General features: G+C 56.0%; 1 protein-coding gene and 1 pseudogene across 1 annotated transcript; one reads left to right on the top strand and one right to left on the bottom strand.

Moving 5' to 3' along the window:
* The first annotated feature begins 11,041 nt into the window (after positions 1–11,041).
* LOC116570845 (vegetative cell wall protein gp1-like) lies at positions 11,042–12,830 on the top strand. The gene is made up of 4 exons (XM_032308426.1): positions 11,042–11,176; positions 11,597–11,756; positions 12,021–12,372; positions 12,812–12,830. Exons 1-4 carry the CDS (start codon positions 11,042–11,044, stop codon positions 12,828–12,830), a joined length of 666 nt encoding a protein of 221 aa, XP_032164317.1.
* A 5,201-nt stretch (positions 12,831–18,031) lies between these two features.
* LOC116570951 lies at positions 18,032–20,007 on the bottom strand (annotated as a pseudogene).
* Positions 20,008–24,544: the final 4,537 nt, after the last annotated feature.

Here is a 24,544-nt window from a genome sequence, read left to right on the forward strand (position 1 = left end):
GGAGATCAAAGAGAAGAAAAGCAACAATTCTGGAAACAGAAAATCGACCACTTTCTGAAAGGAAGGACCTGCGGAGAAGCGAATCCAAAGCACAGGAAGATAGACCGCGGTGGGAGGGGCCGGCTCCCGGAAAGCGGCGGCGGAACAATGGAGCACAAAATCGGGACTTTTAAAAGTCTGCTCCACTGAGGGACATCGCTCCAGAGGCTTAACCGGGGTGAAGGCCACGCGGGGTCAGCATGGCCCCAGGTCCCGCGGGGTCACAGAAGGATCGGGATGCCTGAGTGTCACAGAGCTCGCAGGTATTAGAGCGGGGAAGCCGGCTACAGAGAGAGCCGACAGTGAGCTCTCAACTCGGGGTTACCTTGGACCGGTCGCAGGCTGGGTGAGCTCGGAGCATGGCTGGAGACCAGAGAGACGGGAGTGATTGAGCGCTTTTCTCTGGGGGCGCACTGAGGAGTGGGGCCCCAGGCTCTCGGCTCCTCCAGGCTGGAGACCGGGAGGCCGCCATCTTCGTCCCCGTCCTCCGGAACTCTACGGAAAGCGTTCAGGGAACAAAAGCTCCTGAAAGCGAACCCGAGCGAATGACTTAGCCTGGCCCTGACTAAGGGCGGTGCAATTCTGCCTCGGGCAAAGACACTTGAGAATCACTGCCACAGCCCCCCACCCCAGAAGATCAACAAGAAATCCAACCAAGACCAAGTTCACTTACCAAGGAGAACAGCAGAATTCCAGAGGAGGAGAAAGCAAAGCACGGAATTCATGGCTTTCTCCCCATGATTCTTTAGTCTTGCAGTTAATTAATCTTTTTAAATTTTTTTTCTTCTGCTATTTTTTTAACTTTTACCCTTTCCTCTTTTAACATTTTTTAACTAGTTTATCTTAACAATACCTTTCATTAAAAAAAGATAATCATAATCTTTTTTTTAAAGATTTTATTTATTTATTTGACAGAAATCACAAGTAGGCAGAGAAAAAGAGGAGGAAGCAGGCTCCCTGCCAAGCAGAGAGCCCAATGCAGGACTCGATCCCAGGACCCTGGGATCATAACCTGAGCCAAAGGCAGAGGCTTTAACCCACTGAGCCACCCAGGCGCCCCAATCATAATCTTTTTGAACCTTTGTTATTATAGTCATATTTTATCCTTCATTGTATCTAACTTTATTTTTTTTTTTTTACACATAGGGTTTTTTCTTCTAAAAAAATTTGGGATACAACTTCTTCTAATAGATCAAAATATACCCTAAATCTAGCTCCAGGCTTCTTCTAGTCTCCAGCCCAAGCAAATTCTCTCCACTTTCTTTTTCTTTATTCTCCCAACCAACTTACTATATCAATTCCTTTTTTAGAAATTAAAAAAATTTTTTTCACCTTTATGGGCATGTTCCATCCCTTCATTGTGCTTACCCTTAAATATGTTCTTCATTCTTTAAAATTTGGGGAGGTAGTTTCTTCTAAGAGACCAAGATACTCCCAAAATTAAATGGGTGACCCTGTTCTAGTCACCAGTCTAATACATATATTTTTTTTTAATCCAGCTTCCAGGCCCCCAACTGGGGACACTCCTGCAGGATCCTGACCGGCTATGACCACCAACCCCAGGGCATGAGGCACAGTGCTGAAGTTGGGGCACTACTCTGAGGTTTGTTGCCACCACACCTGTGCCTGGGGGAACAGGGACCTGAAGGACCCTTCTGCACAATCCTGACAGCCTATTGCCACCATCCATGAGGGACACAGGGAACAATGCTAAAATTAGGAGATGCCTCTGGGGCATCTACACCTGTGCCTGGGGCGGGAGACAGGAACCTGGAGGACCCACCTGCATGATCCTTGCGGGCCTTTACCACCATCTCCAAGGGACACAGGGCACAATGTTGAAGTTGGGAGATGGCTCTGAGGCTTGATGCTGCCACACTTGTGCCTGAACAGAGGGACCCTTCTGAGCTGGAGGTGCTGCTCAAGGTCCATTACCTGCACTGTGTCAGGGACCGGGGTGCAACCCACTGACGTAGAGACTGTGTGCCATCCTGACATGCAGTCTTCCAGGGGAACACTGGGAAACCTGAAATGTCCACAACTCATCCCACAAAACCAGGGGTGAGTGGGCGTCCTAGAGTTCAAGGATCTGGGGGGTATGGCCAATTAACGGATATAGGGCAGAAGGGACTTTCAAGGGAAAAAGGAGAACTCATCTGAGTTCCCAGGATTAGCTCATTCCATGCCCCCTTCCAGTACCCCCACTTCCCACATGGAGCTCAACCTACCACCCGGGTCCCCACCCCGGCCCACAGCGTGTACTCACCCACCAGGGAACCCCCACAGGTCAATCTCGCTTTCTCCTGCCTCACAGCTCTATCCAGGGGCAGCTTGGGGCCCACCCACAGAGAGGTAGCTCCACCCCCACACGGTGACTGGTCAGGGAGGGTGGTGCCCCAAGCCCATTGGTTGCTACACCTGCCTGCATCCAAGCACCAGAACTTACACCAGTGCCTCCCTGTAACTGCAGGGGGTCCTGGAGGCCCTTCCCACCTGTACAGCTGGCTGCAGCTGGCTGGGCCGCACAGGCATTGGCGGAGTTTGGGGCGGGGCCCCCACAAACAGGGCCCCTTCCCCGGATTCCTCTAGCTGCAGACCACCCTCAGAGCCTTGCCCCTTCCCTTCCTGCACCAACACTTCCTGAGGAAGTGCCTGGCTCCTGACAAGGTCAACTGTTCTCAGACCTTCTGAGGCTTGGGCTTCAGGAAATGCAATGGTTTCCCACATTTCCAAGACAATTTTAAGACCCAAATAGTAATGCTCCAAGTGAAAAGAACTTCATTTTCTGGTCTAACCCGTGGAGTGGATAGTGCTTCTTAGACCTTCAAAACACCCTTCTAGGATGAGCCCATTTGTGATGGAATATATATTCCCAATTAAAACTCTTCAGAGTGTAGGGATAGAGGAACATTCCTCAATTTCATAAAAAACACCTATGAAAAGTCCATGGCACATGTCATTCTCAATGGGGAAAAGCTGAGAGCTTTTCCCTTAAGCTCAGGAACACAACAAAGATGCCCCATTCTTGCCACTATTTTTCAACACAGTACTAGAAGTTCTAGCATCAGCAATCATAAAACAACAAGAAATAGAAAGCATTCAAACTGACAAAAAAAGTCAAACTCTCTCTCTTCACAGATGACATGACACTATATGTAGAAAACCCAGAAGACTCCACCTCCATATTACTAGAACTCATACAGCATTTCAGTCATGTGGCAGAATACAAAATCAATGCACAGAAATCAGTTGCTTTTCTATACACTTAAAATGTAACTGTAGAAAGAGAAATTAGGGAATCAATTCCATTTACAACAGTGCCAAAAACCATAAGATACCTAGAAATAAACCTAAGCAAAGAGGTAAAGGCTATATACTCTAGAAACTATAGAACACTTATGAAAGTAATTGAGGAAGACACAAAGAGATGGAAAAATATTCCATGTTCATGGGTTGGAAGAATAAACATTGTCAAAATATCTATGCTGCCCAGGGCAATCTACACGTTCAATGTCATCCCTAGCAAAATACCATTGGCATTTTTCAAAGATCTGGAACAAACAGGAACCAGAAAAGACTCCACATAACAAGGGAAAGGTTGAAAAAGAAAACCAAATCTGGGATCATCACATCACGATGCCCAACGTCAAGCTGTATTACAAAGCTGTGAGCATCAAGACAGCATGGTATTGGCACAAAAACAGAACATAAATCGATGGGACAGAGTAGAGAACCCAAAAATGGATCCTCACTTCTATGGTCAACCCATCTTTGGCAAATCAGGAATGAATATCCAGTGGAAAAAGAACAGTCTCTTAAATAAACTGTGCTGGGAAAATTGGACATCCACATACAGAAGAATGAAACTGGACCATTCTTTTACACCATACACAAAGATAAAATCAAAATGGATGAAAGACCACAATGTGAGACAGGAATCCATCAAAATCCTAGAGGAGAACATAGGCAGTAACCTCTTTGACCTCAGCCACAGCAACTTCTTTAAAGACACATCTCTAGGGGCACCTGGGTGGCTCGGTCATTAAACGTCTGCCTTCAGCTCAGGTCATGATCCCAGATTCCTGGGATCAAGCCCCACATAAGATTCCCTGTTCAGCAGGAGGCCTGCTTCTCCCTTTCCCACTCCCCTTGCTTGTGTTCCCTCTCTCCCTGTGTCTTTCTCTGTCTAATAAAAAATTAAAATCTTAAAAAGAAAAAGACTTGTCAAGGGAAACAAAAAAAGAAATAAATTTTGGAGACATCATCAAGATGAAAAGCTTCTGCACAACAAAGGAAACAGTCAAAAAAAACTAAGAGACAACCCATGGAATGGGAGAAGATATTTGCAAATGGCATTACAGATAAAGGGCTCGTATCCAAGATCTATAAAGAACTTATCAAACTCAACACCCAAAAAAACAAATAATGAAGTCAAAAAATGGACAGAAGACATGAACAGACACTTCTCCAAAGAAGACATACAAATAGCCAAAAGACACATGAAAAAGTGCTCCACATCACTAGCCATCAGGGAAATTCAAGTCAAAACCACAATGAGGTGCCACCACATTCTAACACCAGTTAGAATGGCAAAAATTAACAAGACAGGAAACAACAAATGTTGGCAAGAATGTGGAGAAAGGGGAACCCTCTTACACTCCTTGTGGGAGTGTCAGCTGCTACAGCGACCTTGGAAAACAGTATGGAGGTATCTCAGACATTAAAAATAGAGCTACCCTACAACCGACCAATTGCACTACTGGGTATTTACCTGAAACATACAGATGTAGTGAAAAGAAGGGACATGTGCACCCCAATGTTCATAGCAGCGATGTCCACAACAGCCAAACTGTGGAAGGAGTCGAGATGCCCTTCAACAGACGAACGGATAAAGAATATGTGGTCCATATATACGATGGAATATCACCCCGCCATCAGAAAGGATGAATACCCACCATTTGCATCAACATGGGTAGAACTGGAGGGGATTAAGTCCAGAACTGGAGTGAAGTAAGTCAACCAGAGAAAGACAACTATCATACAGTTTTACTCATACGAGGAACGTAAGGAATAACATGGAGGACCATAGGGGAAGGGAGGGAAAACTGAGTGGGAAGAAATCAGAGAGGGAGACAAACATGAGAGACACTGGATTCTAGAAACCAAACTGAGGCTTACAGAAGGGAGGGGAATGGGGTACCACGGTGATGGGTATTAAGAAGGACACGTGTTGTGATGAGCTCTGGGTGTTATACACAACTAATGAATCATTGAACACTACATTGAAATCTAATGTACTATATGTGGCTAACTGAGAATAATAAATAAATAAATGTGCTTTCTACATGAAAAACAATAGGAACAGAAGTTCAGATTTGTAAGATGTAATGTTCAGATTATAAGATGAAACGTTCTCAAGATCTGTTTCACAGCAGTGTAAACACACTTAACACTGCCAACTTTATACTGAAAATGCTTAAAATGGCAAAATCAATGTTCAATTCTTTATAATTTTTTAAAAGTACATTCTGTATGATGCCATTTTTATATTTTACTCATTTATTTCGGAGAGAGAGTGTGCGGCATGAGAGTGGTGGGACAGGCAAAAGGGGGAAGAGAGAATCATGAACCCAAACTGCACTGAACACACACCCTACACTGGGCTCGATCCCACATCCTGAGCCAAAATCAAGACTCCGTGGCTTAATTGAGCCACCATCCACCTCCATAGGCACTAGCATTGTTTACTCCGCTGCTATCGCCACCATTGCTGTGTTGAACTCTGTTGAAAATACATGTATGAGGGGCACGTGGGTGGCTCAGTGGGTTAAAGCCTCTGCCTTCAGCTCAGGTCATGGTTCCAGAGTCCTGGGATCAAGACCCATATCGGGCTCTCTGCTCAGCAGGAAGCCTACTTCTCCCCACCCCCCCCAACTGCCCCTCTACCTACTAGTGATCTGTCTGTCAAATAAATTAATCTTTTAAAAAAATACATCTATGAAAAACTGTGCCAGAGCTTCCAGGGGTGAGTCGGAGTATAAGCACTGCCAGGTGACGGGTGCACCTGTGGCCTAGGAAGGGTGCTGCTCATCATTCTCCCAGACAGGGGTGTCCGTCACCCTTCTCTCCAGGGGAACTGCCGGAGACCCCCTGTCCTCAGGCACCTGAGGTCCACCTGACCCAGGAATTCACCTTCTCTAGCAGAGGACAGATGGGACTTCCTTCTCTGGCTAAGAATATGAACCTTGGGGGCGCCTGGGTGGCTCAGTCGGTTAAAGCCTCTGCCTTCAGCTCGGGTCATGATCTCAGGGCCCTGGGATCGAGCCCTACATCGGGATCTCTGCTCAGCAGGGAGCCTGCTTCCTCCTCTCTGTCTCTGCCTGCTTCTCTACCTACTTGTGATCTCTCTGTCAAGTAAATAAAAATATTTTTAAAAAAATAGAATATGAACCTTGATCCTGGGAAGGAAAGCTCTGCTGGGACTCCTGGCCTAGTAAGGAAGCTGTGCCCACTGTGTATGTGACAGAGCCAGAGCAGCTGGGCATGGAGGGAATGAATGCCTTAAATCAGCCTTGTGTGCAGCAGTGTGGGAGCAGCAGCCCCTGCTTCTTGGGTAGCAGTGATGTGTGCAAAAGGAAGGAGGCAGGTGTGGAGCCTTCTAAGCCACACCAGTCTCACCCTTGGTCCTGAAACCATCAGGAAGAGAACGCTGAAGACAGAGACTCCAGGGGGATTCCCATCCAGGGAAAGGGGGTCCGCTGGAGGGCACTGAAGCTGCCAGCCCCGCCGACCACAGGCCATTGGCACAGGATCACCTCTGGCACTTCCTTAGCATGTTGTCCGTGTTCATGTGTGGATAGTGATTGACCCACTTGTGCACTTCCAGATTCAGACTGGAAAACTTCCAGTGCCTGCTCATGGGTCAGAGGACCCCACGCCCAGAGAAGCAGAGGATGTCCCTCTTTCTCCAGAGCTGGAGAAGGCAGCCACCACCCTGGGGCAGGACCCGGTCCAGGCATATGTTCTTTCTGAAGCTCCCACTTTCGGTGGGCATTGCTGCACCTGAGAAAGGCCCCCTCAGCCCCAGAGTCAGGAGCCTTAAGGGGCTGTCTCCCATTCTGGCCCAGGATCATGACTAGAAACAATCCTGACTTTGAGATGAGGGGTCTTCTTCAGGAGCCAGAGAGAGGACTGGCCCCTCCCCCTTCCCAAGTCCAGGACGCCCAGGACCCTGCGAGAGCTCTTCATTCAAGGAGGAGTCATGGAGAGCGTGTGTGTCTTGTCAGCCCAGCAAGTGAAAGAACCAAACCCCAGTTCTCAGGTTCTAACAGAAGCAGAATTTAAATGTACTGCTTGGGGGCACCCACCTCCCCTCTTACATGGCCTTGGGGAACCCCAGAGAAAGTCTTCCTTGCTCTCCTGCCCTCAGAGTGAGGAGATGACCCCGTGTTCCAGGGTTCCACCGTGTCCCACTGCTGAGGAAGAGCCACACATAGGGACCTGGTGTCAGGAATGTGGTCTCTCAGGGCCTGACAGCTGCGTGGAAGGGCTGAATGGCTTTGGGAGGAGGGGTGCTCACTGGCAACACAGTGCACCGTCCCCCGCAGCACTCTGCAATCCAGACTCTGTGCCCACAACAGGTCAATCACCAGCATCCCATACGTTCCTGCCACGGGAGTGATTGATCATTCGGGATCACTGCATTGCACAGAGGCAGAGAGTGAGACCCAGAGAGGGGAGGCAAATGACTCCAGTCACAGGGCTGCTCAGCAGAGGGGCTGGAAGGCCAGCCCTCCCGAGCCACCATTAGCCCAGCCAGGGATTCCCTGAGCCCAGGGCGAGCTCTCCCCTGCCTGCCCAGCCACACACTGGCCCCTGAGCTGGATGATGGGCTGTTCTTGGCTCTGAGGGTGTTGCTGACCAACTAGGAGAGGGAGTCCAACTGGCAGGACAGGCTGTAGCTATAGGACAGAGTGACAGTCTGAGCTAGCACAAGCCACACTCTGGTTTCCCTCCCAGAGCCTGCCTGGGAGCTGGAGTATGGGTGCCCTAGGGGCCAGCACACAACAGGGTCTGTGCAGACCAGGGAGCCATGGCCCCCAGGGAGAGTCCATTCTGCCCTCTCCCTACTCCTGTGCCACATAACCTCTCCTCACTGTGGGACTCCAGGACCTAAAATCAGGCCCCATAGGGCTGGTTCGGCTCCAACTTGTAATGAGTTTAAAGCCTCCTGGAGCAGCAGAATTTCCTGGGGCTGGAGGGAGGTCTGGCTGCAGACGAGGACTGGGCTGGGGGAAATGCGGGCCTCGTGGAAGGTGACGGAGGGGGCAGGGGCCGAGTCCTGGGGCCACGGCTCATGTCTAAAAAGGGCGTCCACAGGGTCCCTCATTACGGTAACAACACCCTCACACTTGGGCATCCTGGTGGTGACCCCTCCTGCCTGCCATCCTTCCCACCCCTCTGACTCTAGCCGGGGCTGAATCCAGGGACAGGCTAGAGCCCTGTCCCAGGGCACAACCAGGAAGACAAGCAGAAGGAGGAGAGGAGAACTGGAAGGGGCCCACTGATCTCCCTGCCCTGACTTGGCCTCCACTGATGTCGCCAAGTCCTCGTGCTCAACCCCACATTTAGCTGGACCCTGTAATGGAGTCTGAAATCCAGACCAGCTGGGTGGGGGGAATTCAGTGACTTTCGCATCCCCGGATGTCCAACCCTCCTGGCCTTGCACCCTGAGCCTTACTTCCCAGGATAGGCACGGTTCCGGTGCTCAGCAGACTTTGGGGCCAAAGAGGACTTGGCAGTGGTGAGGGAACATGGGGGACCAGTCGGGGACAGCGCCATGGTGGGTACGCATCCACCACAAGGCTGGGTCAGGGGACAGGTGCTGTGTGCAGGTCTCCTGGGCACACCTGGCCCTCTCGGAATGGAGGTCTGTGTGTCTGATGCACCTTTCCTCCACCTTCACCTACCCCTGGAGGAACGGCCAGGTTCAAGCATTTCCATGTCCAACCCTCAGGGACAGTTGGGAACCTGGGCTCAAGAGAGGCAGCAACTGGCCCAGGACAAAAATCAGGTACAGAGTCCAAGGAGCAGAGCTTCCCTCCAGTCCTAGGCAATTCCTGACCCTCCCATGAGGTTTGCTTTGAGGATGAGAGCTCCTCAGATCCTTGGGGAGAGCTACCCACCCCATCCCATGTAGGGACATGACCTCGGGCATCCCCAGACATCTAGAGGCATATGTGTTTGAGTGTGCGTGTGTGTGTATGTGTGCGCACGCACACATACACACACACGCACACACCCCCACTCTGCCCAGCTAGGGGTCAGAGGGGGAGACACCCTGGGAAAATGGTGGGTAACAAGGGGGAAAGAAGTAAGAGGTTGGAGACAGCTGGGCCATGGGGTCAGGGGCATCAGGGCTCCTGGCAAGGACCGAGATCCAAAGCATGGGGAGGGGAGACAGGACAGGCTGATGGTCAAGGGGTCCCCAAGGGGCCCAGGGGCTTTGCCAGGGCACTGAGTGGGGACAGGGTCTGGGGCCTGGTGTCCATCACCACCCTGGACTACTGGAAGTAGGAAGAGGTACACCCCAGTGTGGACAGGCTACAACACCGAAGGCCTCCCCTTCCTCTTCTATCAGTGGGGCCGTAGAGACAGGGTGTCCCTAGTCTCCCACAGGCTTGTAGAAGAGCCTGTTGGCCTTGAATCTCTCTCCCTGACCCACTGTGCTCCCAGTCTTGGGAAATGCTTTGGACTCCCTCGAGGTTCTTCTGAGCAGAAGACAGCCTGGGGGCTTGGGGGGCTGACCTTGTGGGCTTGCAGAATGTGGCAGAGCACTGGACCCCTGGTCTGGGGACCCAGGTCAAGACCCTCCTTGTTGCAGCCTCAGGGTCCCCATTGGGAAGAGGTTCCAGAGTCAGAGCTCTGCTCGGGGTGAGAAGGCCTTACTTAGCAAGGAACCGAGCACCAGCCCAGGAGAGGGAAACAGGGACAAGGGAGACTTCGGAGGTTTCTCCCCTCAGCCCTGGAGCCCACAGATCCTGCTCCTGGGAGACACCCATGAACAGAGACAGACGCAGGCACAGAGACAAAGACAAAGACAGAGACAGATACTGAACCCAGGAGAGAGGGAACCAGGAGAAGTCCCAGACTTTCCTCCATCGGCTAGGAAATGGCAGCCAAACATTTTGTCCCCTTCTCAGTCCCACGCGCCATCCACCCTGGGAGGACGGATTCGGGAATGCCCGGGGTCCCCTGTGGGGGCTGGCCAGCACATGGGCGCAGACAAAGCCCTTGGACCTCCATCTAATGGGAGCCCCGGGAAGTCTGTGTCACCAAGGTCAGAAGCCATGCACTGCAACCTTGCCATGGGGGATGGTCCCATCCCGGACCATCCAGGCAGGAGGAGGGTGGCTTTGCCTGGATCCCAGAGCAGATCCAGGCCCCTCTGGGCCGTGTTCCATGCCCCCGCCCAGCCCCTGGCTCACCCGTGCCTGGCCAAGTGTGTGCACCAGCCTCCTGGGAGAGCGGGGATGGAATGTATGCAGGGGTCCTACCCCTGATGACATCCCTAGAAGGAGAAGCCAGGACACCCCCAGTGTGCAGATGGGGAGCCTGGGGAGGCCCTGAGAGCCACAGGGTGTGTGCGGGCTCACAGTCCTGGGCAGGAGGAGCAGGAGCCCCTTCTGAACCCAGCTCTGGGCCCTCCCAGCGGGGACAACTGCTGCACCCAGGCCTCCCAGGGGCTGTGGGGAGGCTGTGTGGGGGTCACTGGATGGACAGGGCATGGGGTGGAGGGGGAGCCTTGAGCAGCTGGGGGAGGGGCGCCCTCAGGGAGCTCTGGTGGGAGCAGGTAGTCGGGTAAGGAGCCCCCAGGCAGTGGTGACCTCACTTCCCTGACGACAGAGCCCAACGGAATTGGAACCCACGTATCCAGGCACCTACATTCCAGAGAAAACTCCCCTGCCCAGCTCATTTCTGGGCAGATCCTGAAGGAACCGACATGTTCTGCTGCTGCCTACCCCAGCCCAGAGGATGCAGGCAGAGGAGAGCTCGCCCGCCAAACACATCCCCTCACTGGACAGGTCGTGTCAGGCTTCCCCGACGACTCTGGCCCTTTGGCAAAAAGAATCAAAAGGTGACACCAGAAGGCTCAGAGTCAGACAGCCCCACACCTTCTGACCGACCCATGTAGGCCTAGGTCTCCTCCCCATGTGTGTGTGTGTGTGTGTGTGTGTGTGTGTAAAGAGAGCTAATCGGGGATGGAGACGCCCCGAGCAGGAGCAGGCTGATGAGGGGTCAGATGCCTGGTGGGCAGGTCATGTTCACACCCCAGGTTAAGGCTGGCTAGGTGGGACGGACTATGGGGGCTGCACCCTTCTGCCCAGGGTTGATCCTGAGACCCTGCAGGGATGGGTCACTGACCCAGGTGCGGGGCTGTGCACGCTCAGGTCTGCGTGGGATCTGGGAGAAGCAGGGGCACTGGGCAGGAGCACGGTGGGTACGGCCAGGCAGGGCTCTGACGCCTCTTGCACACTCCCCGTCTCTGCCTTGGCAGGCCACGGATGAACTAGGAAGGAGGCGGGAAGACACGCATTCCTCCCCGACCCCGGAGTCCCCGGTCGTGGGAAGGCCCCCGCTACCTCCCAGACCACTGCCCGCGGTACTCCACTGGATTGCGGTCCTGGACACGGAGCCCACGGAGGCCAAGTCCGAGGGTGAGAAGGCTGGGGTGGGGTGCCTGTGGCTGTGTAGGGAGGGGTTGGTGCTGGGCCCCACAGGGAGAAGCCCCCACAGGCTGGTGTGGGGCCAGGAGCCTCGACTTGGCTCGGAGCACCCAGGGGGTGGACTGCAGTCGGGGAGACGTCCCCGGCAGGGTTCCTTCGTGGCTGCAGCTTCTCCGGGAGGCCCTCGGCTGTGCTCTGTCTCTGTAAAGCCACAGGGAGAGGCAGGCCCGCGGGTGACCTTCTCTCCTCTCCCAGCTTCTCCAGCCAAGGAGCTAGACCCACTCCCAACTTCAGCAACTCGGGAGGGGCAGATGGTGTCTGGAGTCACTTCGGCGGGAGACCGGGAACCCACAGGTGCCCGGGCGCCTGCCCACGGAGATGCTGATGCTGTCCAGGGAGAGCTGGCTCCTGCTCCTGCCCCTGCCCCTGCCAGAGCGACTCCCACTTCCCCTGCCCCTGCCTGTGCTCCTGTTCTGGCCCTTGACCCAGATCCTCCCTTGGTCCCACCCCTTCCCCGACCCCTCCCTGGGCCCCTGTTCCTGGCCCAGACCCAGCTCCTGCCCTTGACCTCGCCCAGGCCATCACCCCTGCCCTTGCCCCAGCTCCTGCCCCTTCCCCTGCCCCTGCCCCTGCCCCTATCCCTTCTCCTTTCCCTGCCAGGGCCACTGCCCCGGCCCCTGCCCCTGCACCTGCCCCAGACCCAGGTCCTTTACCTGTTCCTGCCCCTTGCCTTGCCCCTTCCCGTGCCCCTGCCAGGACGGCCTCCCCTTCCCCTGCCTCTGCCCCTGTTCCTGCCCCAGGCTGAAATCCTGTCCTTGATCCTGCACAGGGCATCACCTCTGCACTTGCCCCAGCTCCTGCCCCTGCCCCTTCCCCGGCCCCTATCCCTTCACCTCTCCCTGCCAGGGCCACTGACCCGGCACCTGCCCCTGCACCTGCCCCAGACCCAGGTCCTAACCCTGTTCCTGCCCTTTCCCTTGCCCCTTCCTGTGTCCCTGCCAGGACGGCCTCCCTTTCCCCTGCCTGTGCCCCTGTTCCTGCCCCAGACTCAGCTCCTGCCCTTGACCCTACACCGGCCATCACCCCTGCACTTGCCCCAGCTCCTGCCCATGCCCCTTCCCCTGCTCCTAACCCTTCCCCTTTCCCTGAGAGGGCCACGGCCCCTGCACCTGCCCCGGCTCATGTCCCAGACCCAGGTCCTGCCCGTGCACCTGCCCCTACACCTGCCCCAGACCCAAGTCCTAACCCTGTTCTTGCCCCCGACCCTGACCCTGACTCTGTCCCTGACCCTGACCCTGACCCTGACCCTGCCTCTGCCCCTGCCAGGAAGGCCTCCACTTTCCCTGCCGGTGCCCCTCTTCCTGCCCCAGACCCAGCTCCTGCCCTTGACCCTGCACCAGTCATCACCAAGGCACTTGCCTCAGTTCCTGCTCCTGCCCCTTCCCCTGCCCCTGCGTCTGCCCCTACCCCTTCCCCTGCCCCTGCGTCTGCCCCTGCCCCTGTCCTTTCTCTTTTCCCTGCCAGGGCCACTGCCCCTGCACCTACCCCAGACCCAGGTCCTACCCCTGGTCTTGCCCCTGCCCCTGCCCCTGCCCCTGCATCTGCCCCTGCCAGGAAGGCCTCCACTTTCCCTGCCTGTGCCCCTGTTCCTACCCCAGACCCAGGCCCTGTCCCTGCATCTTCCCCTTCAACTGCCGCCATCCCTTCCCCTGGCCCTGCCAGGACCACTGCCCCTTCCCCTGGCCCTGCCTAGGCCCCTGCTCCTACCCCAGACCCAGGCCCTGCCCCTGCGTCTTCCCCTTCAACTGTCGCCATCCCTTCCCCTGGCCCTGCCAGGACCACTGCCCCTTCCCCTGGCCCTGCCGAGGCCCCTGTTCCCGCCCCAGACCCAGTCCCTCTCATTTGCTCCTGCTCCTTTCCCTGCCCTTGCCTGTGCTCCTGTTCCTGCCTCTGACCCAGCTCCTGCTCTGGATCCTGCACTGGCCACTACTGCTGACCCTGTCCCCGCCCCTAGCCCAACCCCTGCCCCTACACCTTCTCCTGCGGGACTCCCAGACCCGCATCCAGAGCCCACAACTCTGCGGGGAGATCTCCCCAGAAAAATGCCGTCAGTTCCATCCCCTGACCCCGACATCCCCCCAAAATGTTTCATCCCCTCCCCTTGTGTTCTTCCTCTCCTGTATGGAGTCACCATTCTCATCGCCGTCCATCTCCTGTATGCTGTGTATTATTTATTTTAAATAAAAGTTCTTGTTTTCCCTTGAACACATCATGAGCATGAAGAGCATTCCCAACACTGTGCCACCACGCCCCAGAACATCGTTGCAGGCTATCTCCTTCCCCAAAGGAGGAGACCCTGAGCCCAAGCCCTCCTGCCCATTGTTCCCCCAGCCTGGCCCCTCGCAAGCCCTAAGCTGCTTTCTCTTTCTGTTCCTGCACGTGTTCTGGAGGTTTCTGGAAGTGGAATCCCTCAATAGGTGCCTTTGTGTCTGCACCTATTTTCAAAGGGCCCTTGTTTGGGGTTTGGTTTGGTTTGGTTTGGTTTTTGTTTCTTCTCTCTGTTTGACATAGAATTTCCCTTCTTGGTTGTTGAGATGCCCAATGGATTACAGAGGAGAGGTCATCCTAGGGACCCCTTTAAGAATTCTGGGCACAATCTCGGGGCCAAGGCCCCTGTTCCTGCTGGGACACCACAGTCGGTCCCCAGACAGGACACGGCTGTTTCCTCCTGTGGCCCACACAGAAACCAGGGAAATGCAGAAAGCTGGAAGACACACCGCGGAGGGCGAAAGCATCGCTCACAACCTTAGGCCAGAAAAATGTCTCCCATGGGTCTGCTCCAATCCATGCTCCAAGTCACTGGGTCCCACAGGGACAGAGACTAGACACGTGCAAGTTCAAGTGGGAGGAGAGGCACACAGGGAGTATGTGTCAGGAGATGCAGGAGCTCCCGGGGAAGGACTCAGGCAAAGGAAAGGCAGTGCTGGTCACCCTCAGTGCTGGTCACCCTCAGACTGGCAGGTGTCTGGTCTGGGGACCAGCAGCCCTGGGGAGAACGTGAGGAAGCAGAGGTCCGATGCAGGGCCCCTGGAGAGAAGGGGGACAGGCACCCCTGTCTGGGACAACAGTGAGCGGCACCCATCCCAGGCCACAGGTGCACCTATCACCTAGCAGGGCTCAGCCTGGGACTCACCCCCAGAAACTCTGGCTCGATTGGCCACGGATGTGTTTTCAGTAGTATTGGGCACAGCAGTGGTGAGACAGCAGGGAATGGAACAGTGCTCATGCCCAAGGAGATGGAGGGGATCCTCATCCCAGTCCTCATGACACAATGTCCTGGGGCTCCTTTCTCAGTGCTGTCTGGGGCACAGGATCGCGGCAGCCCCTCCTGAACCCCACTCCTGCCACCCTGCTCCTGGGGACATTCGTAATAGTTGAAGGAGGAGGTGGAGAGGATCCAGGATGACAGCGGGCCAAGGACAAGGAAGGTCAGCACTGGGAGGACAGATGGACCTGCCCCGAGCTACCATCCAAGGCCTGGGCTGTGATTCCTTCCGATCTCACCCAAAATAATGGCTCCTGATGTGTGGACCGACTTCTGGGGTTTTATTCCCTCCCTCCCTCCCTCATTTATTCAGTCCATCACTCACTGCCCCCTCTCTCCTTCCCCTCTACCCCTCCCTTCCCTCCCTGCCTCCCTCCCCCTCTCATCCTCCTCCTCCCTCCCATCCCCCCTTTCCTCTTCCTTCTCTCCCCTCCCCCCCTCCCTCTCTCTTTCCCCCCCTTCCCTCCTCCCTCATGCCCCCCCCATTCAGCGGAGGACCTGGGGTCCCTGCTCTGTACTGAGCACTGGGGCTTCATCAGTGAGCACCCCTCACCCATGGGGTCACATCCACTGTGGGAGGGGACAGGGGTCGTCCTCAGGGCTCGCAGCGGTGATGAGCACCAGGAATCCGCTCCTGAAAACAGAGGCCCATTTCACCAAAAAATGCTGGAAAGACACATGCTTAGCATTTCCTCAAGAAAAATCTAGTCCTGAGAAATGATGAAAAGTAAATATATCCTAGACTTCATGCAGTGTGAGTTCTACTGGCTCATACACACTGATTCCTAGAAGCAACAAAGAGTAACTCATTCAATGTTAACTGAGAGTTTGTGACACATCTTTTCTGATCAAATAACAACATTTCAGCCAACATCTCCAGGGCCTCTGAGTTTACCCAAAGGTCTCTGTGGCCCTCTGACTCTTCCATCGACCTCCTGGGAAAGCTTGGTCCTGTTGCCTTCCTTGTCTCCTGCCTCTTCTGGGACACTTCTATGGACCCCTACTCCCGCCAGGGCCTCCCCAACCAGGACTCCCCACGCCCTGTGGCCTCGTGCCCAGGTCCTGCGCTGGGTCCCTTGAGCCCAGTGCTTTGTGCAAACCCTGGGTGCTCCTTCTGGGATCACTTGGCATCTCCCATGTAGTGGCCTGCATCTTCCTGCACTGAGTCTCCTCTGACGAGTCTGTGAGGCCAGCCTATGCCCATGTCATGGGCATGGAATCACGAGACCAGAAGGTCCAGATGACCTGCTCCCAATCCCAGTGTGTGGAGCCTGGGCCAAGAATGGTCCCTGAGCAGGGGACGGCTTGGGCCTAAGGAGCCTAAGGGAGGACGTAGTCCACTGAGCCCACAGGAGAGTGAGCACCTTGGGGGCCTGGCGCTCAAGCCAGCTGGAAGACCACACCCCACCCGCACTGGCTCTGTCCCCAGGGCTGGAGGTCATCGGGGTATCTACCCTCCCATGCTGCAGGCTGGCAGTGACTGGCAGGGGAGGAGGCACCACTGGAGCAGGAGAGAGCCGCAGAGCAGGAGAGAGCAGGAGAGCCCTCCGCAGAGAGGAGGGGGCAGGGGCTCTCCCAGCAGCAGGTGCACTGGGGTGGGCTGAGGAGGCATCAGGAGACAGCAGTGTCTGCAGCTGGGGTCTCCACACAGACCCCCTCCTCAGGCTTGGCACAAGCTTGTCTGGATGGCCTTTGTGCCCCAAACACAAAGTCTGACTCAGGACCTGCCCTCAAGCTCCCACTCCCAATCTTTTGTATTCAGCTCAAGTGACAAGAAAGGGCCAATAGTTTAGGTGGTGTTGGGTGCAGAGACATGTGATATTCTGGCCCACACTGTAACACTGCTGGCATTTTAAAGATCTCAGGGCTTTGATGCAAAAACGGTAGGATGCCTGGGACCATGGAAAGCTTTCTGAAACATGCCTCTGTGCCCTGCAGCCCTCGCATCCCACCAGCTCTGCTTAAATCCTTCCAGGCCACAGACCCACAGTCTTGGGTCCTCGGACAGCCCAGACAATGTGCCTTCAAAAAGGTGGGGCAGCAGGACACACTGCAGATTCCAGCAAATCCCCCGCCCAGAAAGTGCAGGTACCGCTGGATGAACTGTCTGAGAACAGTCAGGTCAGGGTTCTGGGAAGACCCCAGAGGCACAGGAGTAACTGAGGAGCATCTGAAGGCAGCCACCTCACTACTGGGAGAGTTGGTGGCCATCAAGAAGTCACAGAGGACTCCAAAGGTCTGGACTTGGTGTTTCCCTCTCCTGAGCTGGGGACACCTGTGGGAGGAGCAGGTCGCCAGCTGGTGGGGAGTGCAGGCGCCTGACATGGGCAGATGGGGTAGGTGAGGCCCGAGACCCCTGGGGGATGTTCCTGGCATCTGGACTGAACAGGTCTTCAAAGCTGCAGATCGGTTGGGATCATTTTCAGGCTGAGGAGGAAGATGAGGGGGACAGAGGGGACTGAGGAGGCTCGGCGTAGACAGGAAAGGGCTGAGCCACGCCTTTGGGGGAAAAGTGGGTCAGCTCTAGGCTCATGGGGACAGACCTTGAGGCCATTATGCTACATGAAATAAGCCAGTCCCCAAAGGACCGATACTGAAGGGCCCCACTTGTGAGGGTCGGAGAGCACCGGTTCATAGAGGTGGAAGGAGCTAGTGGGTGCCAGGGCGGGGGAGGGGAGATGGAGGGTTAGGGTGAGGGTGAGTAGAGTTCAGTTTGGAGTGAGGACAAAGTTGTGGCAGTGGATGGCGGTGGCAGGTCCAGAAGAGCGAATGTACTTACTGCCACTGAACTGACCCTGAAATGTGCTTAACAGAGTCGGTTATATGTCTGATACGCCACAGTAGGAAAGAGTGAGTCAGGAGGTCAGGGCCATCGTAGGGCCCTGGAGCAGGGATCCTGTATCTTAGTTCTCACTCTCACGCTCTGCCCCTTGTTGGTGACTGAGCTCACAGCAGGCACTCAGTGAATGCTTGCGAAGACACAGCGCAGGCAGATGGGGGCACAAGTGCAAACCCACTGGTGGGCACAGAGGATTCCCAACAGGACCTGCATCCAGACGGAGCCAGTGCCCACATTTTACAAACACCAGCACAGAAATAGCCATTTAAAACCAAGGCAGGAACCACATATAACCCAGAGGGTTCCATTCTCTTGGAGGCTGAGCTAGCAGCCACAGCCAAGGCCTCTGGCAGTCAGGGGACTGGGGGTCTGGCAGGTGGCTCGGCACACCCTTGACCCTGAAGCCCCATGGGACTGGGAGGGAAGACCCAGCCAGGGCCCATTCTGACTCCACAGCGGCTGCAGGGCCACTCCCAGCCCCACCAAGATGTGTCTGTTTAGAACCAGGCAGGAAATCTTTTCTCTCGACTCTTCTTTTTAAAGATGATTGCTCAGCATTGACACAGAAAAACATCTGACATAAAACTGGAGCCATTCACAGCTGCCAGGGACCCAGAAGTTATCAAAATGCAGTGACCACAAAGAGAGAAACTTGTGTCCCCAGGCTGACATCTCATATGCAGGTGCAGCCCCAGATGTTCAGAGGTCCTGGACATCTGGGCCTCACAGTCTCCCTCAAGGAGACAGAAAAAGGAACCTGCTCTGATGGCTCCACTGGCAGCATCTCCTGATGGAAAGGGGGGCAGCCCCTCATGTGTTCCTGGCGTCCAGGTGATTCTTGGGCACAGCCATGTATCTCAGCTTCTCCATGATTGGGGGGGGAGGGTAGCCCAGCAGCTTCAGATCCCACAGATCCTCCAGGGACAGCCCAGCATCTGAAGGTCCCACAGGTCCTCCAGGGGACAGCGTGGCAGCCACAGGTCCCACAGGTCCTCCAGGGCACAACGCAGCCACTGCAGGTCCCACAGGTCTTCCGGGGATAGCGTCTTGGTGAGCTTGTGGTTGAGCAGGTACCTGCTCAGGTGGCTCTTGTCATGCCATATGGCCTCCATCCCATTGGGCAGGTCGACCCCCATTGCATGGTGACAGGCCAAGTTCAGTCAGTGAACCTCCACCACCAATACCCTAAAAAAGGCCCCCAGGTAGTAAATGTTGCCCTGATCCCTGGGGATATGGGCCTGGGACTCTAGCTGGCATCCGTAGCTGAAGTCCTTGCAGGCTGCCCAATAGGAACTGGGGTACAGGGTGCCAAAGACGGGGGACAGGATATCCACACCCATGTGGTCACAGAACTTCAGGTCTACACCTGCACACCAAGTCGTCCACCTCGCAGAGGAAGTGCTGCTCGTAGAAGCAGCTGACCATCACCCTGTGCTCCATGGACACATCCTGCCAGTGTGGAGCACCACAGACCTGGAGGACCACCGCCCTCCAGCCCTCCTGGTGGGGACACAAGGACCCGGCAGCGAGCCGGTCAGTGAAGATGTAGCAGGTGACACTGTGTCTCACCATGAAGACCACTATCTTTCAGCCCTCCTGGAGGGGTACATGGACCCGGCAGCCAGCAGGTCAGTGAAGATGTAGTAGGTGACCCTGTGTCCCACGATGGAGGGCTTCTGCACTGTCTGCAAGAACAGGTCCAGGAAGCTGTAGGGACAGGGGACAGGGCGTGAGAAGGTTTACTGCCAGAGGCTGGCAGCAGGACCCCAGAGCTGGGGGCGGTGAACATGTACACCTTCTTCAAGGGGGCAGGCTCTGGGCTGTTTTAAGCGACAGTCACTCTCCCAGCCTGTCCTGAGTGAGTCTGCCCCTGGGGCCTCCCTGCCTCCTGCTCCCAGAGATGGGGGCCATTAGCACCCCATCTTACAAAGGGGACCATAGGCTTAGAAGGTTGGAAACCCATGCAGCCCTACATTTAAGTGGGGGAAAAGCTCACACACACCCAGCAGGCATGAGGCAGGTCATCAGGGGGCAAATCGCGGCTCAGCCAATGAGGAAACAAGCCAGGAGGAGGGAACGGTGCTCCTGGCAGAGGCACAGCATAGGCAAAGGCTTGGGTTCCAGCCTGAGGCACCTGTGGGAAGCCACACTCCGGGGTGCCCACCGGAGGGAGGGACCCCGTGGGAGAGGTGAGGCTGGGAGGGGGGCAGGAGGGGAGCAAACCACAGAGAGGCCCGAAGATTGTCCCAGAAAGATCACTGTGGTTACTGGAGGAGAACGGGCTCTGTGCGGGCGAGGACAGGGAGACCCTAACCCTAAGGCCACCCTAACCCTAACCTAACCCTAACGCCCATCCTAACCACGAATACCAACCCCAATGAAATCATCACAAAATCAGCGAAATGCAGTCCTATACGTTTCTTTAAGCAAAGGTGAGGATCCTGGTCAGGAATATTGCGAAACCGAGAGCTCGCGGACACGCCGGGCGCCGTAAGCCAGTGCCTGTTCCAGGCGTCTCCCGCTGTTCAACAGAGTGAAACAATGTTGCGCAGCGCAATGAGTGCGGGAGTAAAACCACGCGGTCGTCTAAGTGACGCGGAAAAGGTTCTGACCCAAATCCACGTCTGCTGCGGAGACAACCTCTCACGAACGCAGGAAGAAGGGGTCATTTTCCCGTAAATCTCCGGCGAACACCGCGCGCACGTCTGAAGGCCGCCGGCTCCCCTCGGAGTCCGGAACGAGGGCGGACGCTGGTGCCCACGGAGGGACAGACCCCAGGACCGCACTCGGGGGCGGCGTCCGGGACTCACGGTCGGACGCGGCTGCGGGGCCGAGGGAGGGGACCGGGGAGCTGGTGGGTCGCGCACACAGTCCCCTCGGGGACAGCGAGAACGTTCCGGAGAACGACGTGCGGCACGTGGCCTCGGCTGGGGCGGCGAACTGCCACCCGCCGTGTCTGAAGCGGGCCGTGTCGTCGTGTTTAGTCGCCGTGAGAACGCGAAGGATGACGCCTGTCACCACGCGCGTGGACCCCGGGAACGGCCCCAGGGACACAGCCCTGTGGAAATGCCCCTCAGACGGGACCCTCTGCGCTCCGTAAGCCCGTCCGGGTGGTGCACACGGGGGAGTCTCGGGAGCGGCTCCGGAGGGAGAAAACCGGTCGGGACCGGAGAAGACGGCGCCGACGGGGCGGCGGGCGGTGACCGGCGACGTGGGCCTGCGGTCCGGGGGCCACTGCGGGCGCCGTCAGGGTTTCCTCACCTGGGGTTCCGTGGGGGTTCCGCGGGACGGTGTCGCTGTTCGTGGTCAAACGCCCGACGCAGCCCGTGTCACACGACCGACGGTTCGGAAGCGACGGCGGGGGGTCTGCGTGCCGGAGGAGCGTCTCTGTGAGACCCGCAGATCCGAGGTCACCGCAGAGGACGCGGCGCTTCCCGACCCCCGCGGCACCAGGTCGCAGGAGCAGAGCCGACGTCGGGCTCCGGGAGGGAGGCCGAGCCCGCCGGGTCCAGGTCCCCCGCGCGGACGGGCCACTCGCCCTCGCAGGAGGCCGCGGCCGGCCCGAGACTCGCGGGAGTCGGGGCGAGTCAGACGCGGCGGGACTCGGGGCCCCAGGTCCCCGCGGCGCCCCACAGCCCGGTCGGAGCCGTGAGGAAGCGGGTCGGGCCTCGGGCTGGCGGCGGGAAGGGGGCGGCTCGGCGCGCGGCAGACCCCGCGGTGGAGACGCGCCCGCTCCGGGCCGGGAGCCGCGGTTCATCCCCCGCAGGAAGTCGCCGCCCCCGCAGCTCCGCGGCGGGAACCTCCGTCCCCCCGGCCCCAGCCTCTCTCCACGGACGCGCCCTCCCGGCAGCCCTCCCGGCTTCCCGCGCCTTGTCCGGGACCCGCCCAGCCCGGGACAGGCCGGTCCTCCGACGCCGCGCGCCGCCGACGACGGACACGGAGCAGGACGCGCGGGGACGGGAGACGCTCGGGCTCGGGGACGAACCGCGCCGGGAAACACCCGCCGTCCCCGCCGCCGCCCGCAGAGCCCGCGCTGTCGCTCCCGGACGCCCGGACTCGGCCCCGCGGCGGGTGTGGACGCGGGAAGGACGCGCGGGGCCGAGGCGGGCGGGGCGGGGGGAGCGCGAGCCCCGAGGGGGCGGCAGGAGCCGAGTCCGCGGCGCCCGGACACAGCCGCGACCCGGGGCGCATCCGAGCCCGGACCGGGGGACCCCACAGCCCCGCGCTCAGCCCCGCGGGACCACCGCGCCGCCCACAAAGCCACGGAAGCCGCACCGTCTACACAGCGCGCCCTTCCTCCGCGGGGCCCTTTGAGCCCCGCACCCCCTTGGTAGTGCCCGCCCCGGCGGCTTCTGCTCACCTTCTCCCACGACGGGGCCTGAGGGGGCCGGACTCGTGTCGGCGTGGCCGCGGCCCCGCGTCCTCCACAGCGGGTCCTGTCGGCGTGGACGCGGCCCCGCGTCCTCCACAGCGGGTCCTGTCAGCGTGGACGCGGCCCCACACCCTCCACAGCGGGTCCTGTCGGCGTGGACGCGGCCCCGCGTCCTCCACAGCGGGTCCTGTCAGCGTGGAGGTGGCCGCACATCCCCCGGAAGCCCCCACAGCGGGTCCTGAGGAGGCCGGACCCCTGTCGGTGTGGACGCGGCCCTACATCCTCCGCAGACGGTCCTGAGGAGGCCGGGCTCCTGACTGTGGAGGAGGCTCGCGTCCTCCCCAAGCCTGGGCGTCCACACAGAGGGTCCTGAGGCGTTGGGACGCCTGTCAGCGCGCCAGAGAAAGCGGCCTGAGCGCGCATGCCCAGCAAGGGTCGCGAGCCGGACTCTGGCGCCCCCTGCAGGCGGTGGGGGAGGCGCAGGATGCGGTGCACTCAGGTCAGGGCAGACACCTGTCCCTCCTGGGGTCCGGCTGAATCCATTACATTTTGGAAATGCCAACTGAAACGGAGTCCAACCATCCCCTGAGTTCTCCGGAAATAGAAACACTTAATTAGAAACCGTATGGAATTAAGTGAAATACAGACACAAGCTTTACAACTTACACCAAAATTCATTCAAAATTGTAGATATATTTAAAATGTAAAACGATCAAAATAGCAAAAAGAAAACAGAAGAGCCTTGAGCTCAGTGATGAGTTTTTAACACACAACACCGAAAGCCAGTCCACAGAAGAAAAAAAAATTGATAACATGAAGTCCTAAAAACTTCTGCTTTATGAAAGACCTTGCTCAGGAAACCAAAAGACAAGCCAAAAAAAATGGGAGCAAAATACCTAAAAAAAAGTTTGCAAAATACCTATCTGGTAAAATATTTGCATTCAAAATATACAAAAAGCTATCAGAACTCAACAATAAGGAAACAACATCCTAATCGATAATGCCTAAGGATCTGAAAGTGCCTGGACAAAATAAGCATAAAGAAATCTACCCAACCTCATCATTAGGAAAGTACAAGTTTAAACAACAGTGACACAGCACTGCACACGTATTACAAATGATAAACTCCAAAAACAAGAATACCGATTGCTGGGAGGGGAGGAATGACAGCAACTGTCCCTTCAGAAGACAGTTTGGACAGATTTTCCAAACCTAAATAAGTCTCGTGTTAAGATCCAACAATCGCACTTCTGGTATTTAAACAACTGCTTTGAAAAACTGTTTCCAAGCAAAAACTCCCATGCAGTTATGCACAGTAGCTCCATGCATGATGGTTACAAAGTTAGAGAAGCCAGGATGTCCTTCCATAAACGAACCCATAAGGGAACTAAGTGCATCCATGGGAAGGAAGCAGAATATGCCACCCAAAATATGCCTCTTTGTCACAAGGGTTATTTGGGCTGATTAGTCTTAAGAAACGGCAGATATGGGAGAATTTCTGACAACTGGGTAAAAGTTGCCGTTGGTGAGTGAAATGTACACTTCTAAAGGAACACTCCATCTGTAAGCCTGTCTCCCTCTGTTTCAGGAACAGAATGACTAAACCTCAAGAAACTCATACCAAAAGAGAAAGCACAGACTTAAATCTGTGTAACAATTGTACCCTTGTTTACTCTGCTCACTGATAACATCCCTTAACTGGCCTTCCCACCACCCAAAATCTTTTGGTCTTTAGTTGAAGGTGGCATTTAGGGTGAGGGTTGAGCCACTCACAGAGTTATTCCGTTTTCCTGGGCATCTCCCATGAATACAAGATGAATGCATGATATTAAACTTTGACTTGTTTGTCTCCTGTTTATCTATTCAGCAATAAAAAGAAAAGAACCATCACCCCATACAAGGACAAGAATGAACTTTACATGTATTTTTCTAAGTGAAAGAACCCAGTGTGAAAATGCTACACACATTGAAGGAGATTCTGGAAAAGGCAAAGCTAGGGATGACAAAAGCATCAGGGGGTGAGTTCCATGATATTTTAATGATTTAAACCTGTCATTATGAATCTGTCAAAACCCAAACCTTTTGGGACATCTGGCTGGCTCAGTCAGGACAGCATGCAACTCTTGATCTTGGGGTTGTGAGTTTGAGCCCCATATTGGGTGTGGAGATTACTTAAAAACAACATCTTTAAAAAACACAATCACTTTCACATCCCAAAGAGTAAATCATAATCTACTGAAACT

This window comes from Mustela erminea, chromosome 12, assembly GCF_009829155.1.
Source record: "Mustela erminea isolate mMusErm1 chromosome 12, mMusErm1.Pri, whole genome shotgun sequence".
Classification (NCBI taxonomy): domain Eukaryota; kingdom Metazoa; phylum Chordata; class Mammalia; order Carnivora; family Mustelidae; genus Mustela; species Mustela erminea.

What these genes read in the sequence shown, in the direction of transcription:
- LOC116570845 (XM_032308426.1), top strand. Translation starts at nt 11,042, where the DNA reads ATGTTCTGCTGCTGCCTACCCCAGCCCAGAGGATGCAGGCAGAGGAGA. An exon ending in TTGGCAAAAAGAATCAAAAG is followed by an intron (nt 11,177 to 11,596) that starts GTGACACCAGAA and finishes CTGCCTTGGCAG; the next exon opens with GCCACGGATGAACTAGGAAG. An exon ending in CACGGAGGCCAAGTCCGAGG is followed by an intron (nt 11,757 to 12,020) that starts GTGAGAAGGCTG and finishes CTCCTCTCCCAG; the next exon opens with CTTCTCCAGCCAAGGAGCTA.